Here is a 10,140-nt window from a genome sequence, read left to right on the forward strand (position 1 = left end):
GCCCCCCAGAGCTTACTCCAAATCCAGCCCCAGATCTAGGTCACTCTTACTGGGCACACAGCTACAGAACCAGCCCTTCTGTGGAACAACACTTTTACACACTGTACTTTCTACACTAACAGTCTACACAGAAAAGCACTGACTTGCATTCATAAACCCACAAGCTACTATCAAATCCCCAAATTCATGCATAAACGTAAAACAATAGAAGCCTAAGAAACAACAGGTGCTATACCAATAAAGCTTTCACTGCATTTATAGTAAAGACAGACAGGTTGTTGCATACTGTAGTTCCTGTTGATTCATTTCCCTGTTTCTCTCTTCTCAGGGTTGTGGTTCTGGGTTCCGTCCAGTTTCCTCTCCTACCTTCCAGCCATAAACCTGACAGAGTGGCGCTCCAAGGTGGTGTCCCCCTTCACACTCTCATCGTTTATCCTGACCCCTGCCCTTGTTCTCACCCCCGCCACACCACTGGAGCAGACCCCCCCAGCACCCCCCGGCCGACAGGCACAGGTAAGAGAGGAGCTCGCCTGAGAAGCCTGAGGGCGTCTCTCAATTTGTGTCTGTATTGTGCGAATATGGTTCTTCATGAAATACATCTGCCTCATGAATGTTGGACTAAAACAAACTTTCTTGTTCTCTCTCTAACCTCTCACTATGCTTCTGTGTCCCTCCTTTATTTCTGTCTATCCTGTATCTCCCTCTACAGCCAGTCCTTCCCCCCATAGTCACCGTGGACACAGAGAGCCTGGAGCGTCTGGAGCGGGTGGAGCATGGTCTGACCCTGCTGTGGGAGCGGGTGGAGCAGGGAGACCAGAGGCAGGAGCAGCATCACGGGGACACCCTGGCCCAGTACACCCTCCTGAGGGAGCAGCTGGACAGCCAGACGGACAGGGACAGCCTGGGTCTCTGGGTCTCTGGCTTGCTGGAGCACAGGATCACCCTGCTGAGAGGAGAGTTGGAGCAGCAGGAGGCCTCACACAGGGCACAGGTAGGGATGGCTGTCAGGGGAGGGGAAAGGGACTGGGGCTGGACACCAAAGATGTTGATAAGACTGGGACTTGGTGTTAGGAATGGGGTTGGGACTTGGTAGTAGGAATGGGGTTGGGGTTTGGTGGCAGGAATGGGGTTGGGGTTTGGTGGCAGGAATGAGGTTGCGGTTTGGTGGCAGGAATGAGGTTGCGGTTTGCTGGCAGGAATGAGGTTGCGGTTTGCTGGCAGGAATGGGGTTGGGGCTTGGTGGCAGGAATGAGGTTGGGGCTTGGTGGCAGGAATGAGGTTGGGGTTTGGTGGTAGGAATGAGGTTGGGGTTTGCTGGCAGGAATGAGGTTGGGGTTTGCTGGCAGGAATGAGGTTGGGGTTTGGTGGCAGGAATGAGGTTGGGGTTTGGTGGCAGGAATGAGGTTGGGGTTTGGTGGCAGGAATGGGGTTGGGGTTTGGTGGCAGGAATGAGGTTGGGGTTTGGTGGCAGGAATGGGGTTGGGGCTTGGTGGCAGGAATGAGGTTGGGGTTTGGTGGTAGGAATGAGGTTGGGGTTTGGTGGCAGGAATGAGGTTGCGGTTTGGTGGCAGGAATGAGGTTGCGGTTTGCTGGCAGGAATGAGGTTGGGGCTTGGTGGCAGGAATGAGGTTGGGGTTTGGTGGTAGGAATGAGGTTGGGGTTTGCTGGCAGGAATGAGGTTGCGGTTTGCTGGCAGGAATGAGGTTGGGGTTTGGTGGCAGGAATGGGGTTGGGGCTTGGTGACAGGAATGAGGTTGGGGTTTTCTGGCAGGAATGAGATTGGGGTTTGGTGGCAGGAATGAGTTTGGGGTTTGGTGGTAGGAATGAGGTTGCGGTTTGGTGGCAGGAATGAGGTTGGGGTTTGGTGGCAGGAATGGGATTGGGGCTTGGTGGCAGGAATGGGGATTGGGGCTTGGTGGCAGGAATGGGGATTGGGGTTTGGTGGCAGGAATGGGGTTGGGGTTTGGTGGCAGGAATGGGGTTGGGGTTTGGTGGTAGGAATGGGGTTGGGGCTTGGTGGCAGGAATGGGGGTTGGGGCTTGGTGGCAGGAATGGGGTTGGGGCTTGGTGGCAGGAATGGGGTTGGGGTTTGGTGGCAGGAATGGGGTTGGGGCTTGGTGGCAGGAATGGGGTTGGGGTTTGGTGGCAGGAATGGGGTTGGGGTTTGGTGGCAGGAATGAGGTTGGGGTTTGGTGGCAGGAATGAGGTTGGGGTTTGGTGGCAGGAATGGGGTTGGGGCTTGGTGGCAGGAATGGGGTTGGGGTTTGGTGGTAGGAATGAGGTTGGGACTTGGTGGCAGGAATGGGGTTGGGGCTTGGTGGCAGGAATGGGGTTGGAGCTTGGTGGCAGGAATGGGGGTTGGGGCTTGGTGGCAGGAATGGGGGTTGGGGCTTGGTGGCAGGAATGGGGGTTGGGGCTTGGTGGCAGGAATGGGGGTTGGGACTTGGTGGCAGGAATGGGGTTGGGGCTTGGTGGCAGGAATGGGGTTGGGGCTTGGTGGCAGGAATGGGGGTTGGGGCTTGGTGGCAGGAATGGGGGTTGGGGCTTGGTGACAGGGTTGGGGCTTGGTGGCAGGAATGGGGTTGGGACTTGGTGGCAGGAATGGGGTTGGGACTTGGTGGCAGGAATGGGTTTGGGGCTTGGTGGCAGGAATGGGGTTGGGGCTTGGTGGCAGGAATGGGGTTGGGACTTGGTGGCAGGAATGGGGTTGGGGCTTGGTGGCAGGAATGGGGTTGGGTCTTGGTGGCAGGAATGGCTTTGGGTCTTGGTGGCAGGAATGGGGGTTGGGGCTTGGTGGCAGGAATGGGGGTTGGGGCTTGGTGGCAGGAATGGGGTTGGGGCTTGGTGGCAGGAATGGGGTTGGGGCTTGGTGGCAGGAATGGGGTTGGGGCTTGGTGGCAGGAATGGGGTTGAGCTTCAACATTGTAATTGATAACTATGTACAGATTTGTGGTTTTTATATAGGGTCAGATGTCAGTCCGTTTTGCTTCATAAGCATTCCATACTGACCCCCTATTCCTTATTACTGAGTTCCTTACTCTTTACTTCTGGGTGACCTTCTCCTCTCTCCCTCTCTTTCTCTCCCTCTCTCCTCCCACTCTCCTGTGCAGACTGAAGAGCAGAGGGTTCAGCAGCAGCAGAGTCAGGAGACACGGCTGGCTGAGCTGGAGGGGCTGCTGCAGGTCCTCGCTACTAAAACTGAGGTAACGTCTATTACTGAGAAATACACACAATACCCCATTACCTACATATACCAATACATACAGGAACATACAGGTCCTGGCAGTTGAGACTGAGGAAATGGTCTATGGGAAATGCACACCAGACTGAATTAAACCCTGTGAGATCAAATGAATCCATCCAGGAGCATACGTTACCTCCACAGCTCATCTGAACACACACCACTAGATCTTAGCAGGCTAACAGCTAAACTTGAGGTGCAATCTCACAAGCTTATTACTGACTGACACTTACAAGACCCACGCATCACATTACCCACCCATAGGAACGCAAACAGGAACATACTGGTTCTGGCAGCTCATCTGAATAAGCACCAGTCCATACATACATCATCTCAGGTAGTTCATTTGAATACATACAGTATGACACACACTCATACAAGTCTAGTCATCTGATACACAGGAGTCAGCATGTCCCTGTCCTTTTAGGTTCATTGTGATGACATATAATGCCCGTGCTGAAAGTGTTAATGTCAACACATTCTGTATTGTAGCTTATTGGCCATTCATTTATATATATTTATATATATATATTTTATATATATATATAAATATTTACATTTATATATATATATTACTATACTTTACATTTTCATTTATATTACTGTACACTTTAATGATGTTGTATTTCAGGCGGTGCAACAGAAACGGGAACAGCGGAAGGAGGAGACAGAGGAGACAGCCACACCAGCCCCTGCCTCTGTCCCTGTCAGGTAGGTTCACGGTCACTGGCTTAACGTCCATAGATGATATAGGGCAGAACTTGTCTACGGTTTACACCTGCACTCCATTTCATGGGGAAAGAAACTCTTGCACACTGATTCTCTTCATTTGCCCCACAATGTTTTAATGTCTTATGACTGAAACATTGGTCAAAGTGGTCCATTATTAGATCAAACAATAGAGCCAGTGTATTGGAGTTAGTTTATTTTAACAGCATGCAACCTTTTTTATTTTTGAAGTGTGGAGCCAAGTCCAGGGTTGCAAAATTTGTGTCAGTTTCTCAAAACTGGTTTACCAGAAATGCTAGTTAGAAGATTACTGGAATCAGGAGGTAATAAGCTAGACATCAGGGAATCTTCCAAACTGGATTTCTGGAAAATGGGGGATTTTGGGGAAATGTTTCAAACCTAAGGAAGTGTAACAGAGACACTTCTCTCTCGCTTTCCCCCTTTATCTCTCTCGCTTTCCCCCTTTATCTCTCTCGCTTTCCCCCTTTATCTCTCTCGCTTTCCCCCTTTATCTCTCTCGCTTTCCCCCTTTATCTCTCTCGCTTTCCCCCTTTATCTCTCTCGCTTTTCCCCTTTATCTCTCTCGCTTTCCCCCTTTATCCCCTTCGCTTTCTCTTTTCTCCGCCTCAGTGTGGGTGTGGACCAGGAGGCCCATGCTGCTTTGCTGGCGGAGGTGCAGAGGCTGGAGGGGGAGCTGGGTCGGATCAGGGGCGACCTGCAGGGGGTGATGGGATGTCAGGGGAAATGTGAGCAGCTGAACACAATCCAGGAAACGGTGAGTATGAGAGACAACTGTCTGTTTACCGCTTTTAGTGTTTACTGTACCTTGCTCTGATATAGCTCAGTCTTTATTATAGTAGTTGTACATTACATTTGCAATATAATGGCATTCTTCCAAATGACAGCCTGTACTGTGCTGTTACTGAACTGAACTTCTACATGATGGTATATGTATTCTGCAGTTACAGCCCCTCACACATGATCTGTCTCACCTCTCCCTCTCTCTCACCTCTCCCTCCCAGGTGTCTACCCAGGTGTCCGCCCAGGTGAGGCGGGAGCTGCGGGCCCTGTTCTACGGCTCTGTCGACCAGACCCACCAGGGAGAACCAGACATCCCCGAGGGTCTCCTCCAGTGGCTATCGTCGCGCTACGTGAACGGGGCCGACCTGCAGGCCCTCCTGACCAACCTGGAGTTCAGCATCCTGAGGAACGTGTCGCTGCAGCTGGAGCAGAGCAGGGCCGAGGCCCGGACGGAGGCTGAGGCGAGGGCTGCAGTCATCACCACCCAGACCCAGGCTATTACACAGAGTGTCCAACACACCGCCGTGGGCAGGGGCCTGTCCGAGGAGGTAGACTACACACTCCACTATAGTGACTCTTTGTTGTCGTTAACCCAGTGCTACTCACTGTCATCAGAGGAACGGCTTCATTATCACAATTTATTTTATGAAGATGGACCGGTGTCCTGGACCCAGAATCTCCATAGAGCATGCTTTTGACTTCATGGCCCACATCCACAAAGTGTCTCAGGGTAGGAGTGCTGATCTAGGATCTGACCATATAACCTTATTCATTATGATCTAAAAGGCTAAACTGATCTTGGATCATTCAGCACTACTACTCTGAGATGCTTTGTGAATAGTGGACCAGGAGTAGGTTTAATTTGGGTCTTGGAAACCACCTCCTTCCTAAATGATGTACTTTCACTATATGATGACTGTTACTTTAAGTGGTAATGATTGTCAATGAGACTAGGAGTCATTGTGTGTGGAGGTGCATGGCAGAGTCTCTGCAAAAGGTATCTAACCATACACACATCCTAACCCCCCCGTCCCTGCCTCTGCCTCTCTCCCCTAGCAAGTGCAGCTGATCGTCCAGAATGCCCTGAAACTCTACTCCCAGGATAGGACGGGCCTAGTGGACTACGCCCTGGAGTCTGGAGGTAAAGAGAGACCTCTCACTCTGTTTACATGAACAGAACCACCCTGTGGGTTAGAGCCAGCCTGCTGACATGTCCATGAACAGAACCACCCTGTGGTTCAGAACCATCCTGTGGGTTAGAGCCAGCTCCATGATGGTGTTTTTTAATGGAAGGATACAGTAGCCAGCACTGAGAGTCCGTCCCAAATGGCACCCTATTCCCTATATAGTGCCCTACTATGAAGGGAATAGGGTGCCTATGGTGTCCTACTTTTGACCAGGACAAAGGTAGTGCACTATAAAGGGAATAGGGTGCCAGGTCAAAAGTAGTATACTAGGGGAATAGTGTGCCATTTCAGTATGAATGGTACTGGTATAACAGTAGTGAAGAGGGTAGTAGGGCTTTAGAGGCCAAAGCTCAGGTAGTCTGGCTCCATGGACAATAAGCCTGTTTGTCATACTAATGGCCTGTGTGGATTGGACAGGCACAGAGGGCTCCATTAGATACACCACACATCAGATTAGTGGCCAGATGAACTGAGTGGTCTGTGACGTTTGTCTGTGTGGATTCTATTTTGATGTGTGTGTTAGTATGGAATCATGTTATTGTATGTTGTGTGTTTTGTTGCATTATCCCTGTGTGTGGTCAGATGGCTTTTCAATACAGTTTCCTCACCACAGAGTTGTGGTTGAGGCATTAGGATTTCTGACTCATATACATTTTGACCTACGATTGAATAACAATGTCTTTCTTGCTCCCATTCTTTCATTCGTTGATTCATTGATTGGTTGATTAAATAAAGATCCACTTTTTCTCAGAAGATAACACTCATAAACCTTAAGACATGTATTTCCAATGTGGTCTTCCTGCGTAGAAATAGAAAGGAATCTATTGTGGTTGAACTGTGGTAATGATGTAACGTGGTCATGTGTCTGTGCGGTCAGGCGGTAGCATCTTAAGCACGCGCTGCTCGGAGACGTACGAGACAAAGACGGCCCTCATGAGTCTGTTCAGCGTGCCCCTCTGGTACTTCTCCCAGTCACCCCGTGTCGCCATCCAGGTGAGCTCTCCAATTCAAACATTCAGAAGCTTTATTGTTCCGATCACAAACGCAGTGTACAAATAAAAACACATTCCAACAATAGGTGCAATCCAGGAATAGCTGCTAAGCTGTTTAGAAGACACTTCAATAAAGTTATTCCAGAAAGAAGCTGTCGTTTTCAACACCACCAGGGGACATTGTTTCCTCTTTATCAGTGTTTTTATTTGTAGATAATGGTAAATGTTGAAAATTATTACAACAATTACATTATTAGTCTTGTAAATTTTAACAGGACAGGGATTATCTTGTGGATACTGATTAGAAGACGTTTATCAGTGACTGTAACATGTCTTACCATCTCTTCCTCCCTCCGCCCATCGCCCTTTCCCCCAACTCTCCTTCCTTCCCTCAGCCTGATATGTATCCAGGGAACTGCTGGGCGTTTAAAGGTTCTCATGGTTACCTGGTCATCCGGTTGTCCCTGAGGATCCTCCCCACAGCCTTCTGTCTGGAGCACATCCCCAAGGCCCTGTCCCCTACCGGCAACATTACCAGCGCCCCGCGCAACTTCACTGTCTACGTAATACTCTCTCACACACACTTACTGGCAAAATCAGCAACTACACTGTCTATGTAATACACACACACACACACACGTACTGACAACATCAGCAACTACACTGTCTACGTAAGACTCACATACACACACGTACTGGCAATATCAGCAACTACACTGTCTACGTAAGACACACACACACACACGTACTGACAACATCAGCAACTACACTGTCTACGTAAGACTCACATACACACACGTACTGGCAATATCAGCAACTACACTGTCTACGTAAGACACACACGTACTGGCAATATCAGCAACTACACTGTCTACGTAAGACACACATGTACTGGAAGTATCAGCAACTACATGGTGTGCCTTCTGTTGGTAATGTGCGATCTATGGTCTCAGCCTCGGTCTCCTGCCTGACATCACTGACTGGTTTCTGTGTTTTCAGGGTCTGGATGATGAGTATCAGGAGGAGGGAAAGCTGTTGGGTCAATACACCTACCAGGAGGACGGAGACTCAATGCAGAACTTCCCTGTCATGGTAAACACAAGAAATGACATCAATTTATACACACTCATGTGCATACGCCAACAAACACACACAAAAAACCTCTCACCATCCTGCATACTATATACCTCTCTGGCTCTTTTTTTACTTCGTCAAAAATCTTCTTCTTTTTTTTAAATATGATACTTTGAGATTCAATACTTATCACTCCTTATTATGTCTCTTCCTTCCATCCAGGAGAAGAACGAAAGGGCCTTCCAGATCATCGAGGTGCGGGTGCTGACCAACTGGGGTCACCCCGAGTACACCTGCCTCTACCGCTTCAGAGTCCACGGAGAACCACGCATCCAGTGAGGGAGGATGGCGGCCATTTGACCTGCCAGTCAACAGAGAAATGCATATCATCCTATCTGTATATAGTACTGGACATATTTTTCTAAATGGAGGGGGCTGGGAATAACCGAGACTTATATAGACGAGTGACTTCAGAAGTGTGGGGATGGGTGTTTGATTTATGCTAGAATGTGTCCAAGGGGAGTTTTGTTTTACTCAGTATTGAAATGGTGAAAGAATGAACTGTAATGAAATGTCAGGGAATGTGAAAGAGAAGAGAAGAGTGAAGGTAGAAGAAGCTCGGTCCCAGTCCCTCCTTCTTAAACCTGCTCTTGCACTGAATTAGCCCTCCAGGTCAAAACCCTTTGGTTTTTGGAGGATCGTTTTCCTCTGTCGCTCTCACACAACCACAGGAGTCTGTGACCTCGAGATGGAAACGGACTACACACATCTTTTTTTATTTCCTTACACATCCTATCTGATTTGGTTGTTGTTTTAATCAGGTGTTATTTTGAATTGGATGTTTCTTTGGAGGCCCCTTGTGGATTCTGATGGAATTTCAGGATCAAAGCCACAGAACTGGATCAAAGCCACAGAACTGGGCCTAAATGACGTTTGTATAGGCCTCACACACACTGGGCCTACATGACACTGTATAGGCCTCAATTCTCTTGATACAAAGCTACTGTTCTCTGCTGCTGTTGGTTGGTCAGTCTGCAGGGCCAGCTAACGTGGTCAGTGGACACTCGCCAGACACAGACCGGACTGCTACCGTTCTTTGGACTCAACAACACTACCGTTCGCCATGATTTTATGCATCCACACACAGCCATCAAAACTAACCTCTATCTCTCTCCTATAGAAAATGTTACACACATGGACGGACTTTTAATGAGTTGATACATGTGTATCTCAAGTTAAGATTTGGTCTTGAAGCTCTGTGGAGTCCAGACTGGAGTGTTAATGAGAGTGAGACTGACAGCCAATGGTTTGGCTTCTTCTAGTGCAGCGAGCCAATGGTTTGGCTGCTCCTTGCACAGTCATTATAACGTCCTCTACTAGAGCTTCTACTCTGGAAAAGAGGATCCTTGGGATGTCCCAACGCTGACATCACCCCATTGAAGTTCAGGTTAGGGTTAGGATAGAGGTTAGAGTTTAGGGTAGGGCCATCCCAAGGATCCCGGATAGCGCATAATCCCTTCTACTCCCTGCAGGAATGTAATCTGTATATTTCATTGTTAATAGTTGGTCCTTTTTTAAGAATTAGATTTTTATCAGTGTTGCTTTATGAAAAAAGGGTACACCTTGTCAATATTTCTATAATTTGTATTACCCATTGTAAGTGTAATTATGTTTGACTTTTACCATTTTTAGTTGAGAATAAGGACAAATGATGCCTGTAAATTAAATGTGTGTTGCACAAGTCCTCACAATTTGTGGGAAAAACTAGATGGGGTCTAGATGGGGTAGCTATAAATGAGTTTTGTGTGGACCAGAAAGTCTAAATGTACAAAAAAATGATTTCATGATCCTATTTATTTTTAAGATAATTAGTTACTGCAAGATAGGACTGCATTGTATTTTTATCAAACAGCTTTTCAGTGAATTTGGGAACATCTTGGGACAGTACAGATTTGTTTTTCACTTGTTTTTAAATGTTTTTTTGTTGTTTTGTTGCTGCTGTCATCCTGAGATGGCTAAACCGCATTTTAGAATATATTCCTAAAGAATTACATTTTGAGAGCTTTTATGCATGTGATATTTTACCTAATAAAGACTATTGTTTTTTTATTTAAAA

At 47.9% G+C, this 10,140-nt stretch overlaps 1 protein-coding gene across 5 annotated transcripts in view; it reads left to right on the plus strand.

Moving 5' to 3' along the window:
* Positions 1-10,140, plus strand: part of LOC129833665 (SUN domain-containing protein 1-like) — a 59,146-nt gene extending 49,006 nt beyond the window's left edge. For all 5 annotated transcript variants that reach the window (XM_055898398.1, XM_055898394.1, XM_055898397.1 and 2 more), the window contains 11 exons: positions 329-513; positions 710-991; positions 3,111-3,203; positions 3,873-3,952; positions 4,601-4,745; positions 4,993-5,319; positions 5,828-5,912; positions 6,836-6,951; positions 7,346-7,513; positions 7,950-8,042; positions 8,247-10,140. In XM_055898398.1, coding sequence (XP_055754373.1) covers positions 329-513; positions 710-991; positions 3,111-3,203; positions 3,873-3,952; positions 4,601-4,745; positions 4,993-5,319; positions 5,828-5,912; positions 6,836-6,951; positions 7,346-7,513; positions 7,950-8,042; positions 8,247-8,363 — 1,691 coding nt within the window. In that variant the 3' untranslated portion in view covers positions 8,364-10,140. The remainder of the gene's footprint in view (positions 1-328; positions 514-709; positions 992-3,110; positions 3,204-3,872; positions 3,953-4,600; positions 4,746-4,992; positions 5,320-5,827; positions 5,913-6,835; positions 6,952-7,345; positions 7,514-7,949; positions 8,043-8,246) is intronic.

This window comes from Salvelinus fontinalis, chromosome 34, assembly GCF_029448725.1.
Source record: "Salvelinus fontinalis isolate EN_2023a chromosome 34, ASM2944872v1, whole genome shotgun sequence".
Taxonomy (NCBI): domain Eukaryota; kingdom Metazoa; phylum Chordata; class Actinopteri; order Salmoniformes; family Salmonidae; genus Salvelinus; species Salvelinus fontinalis.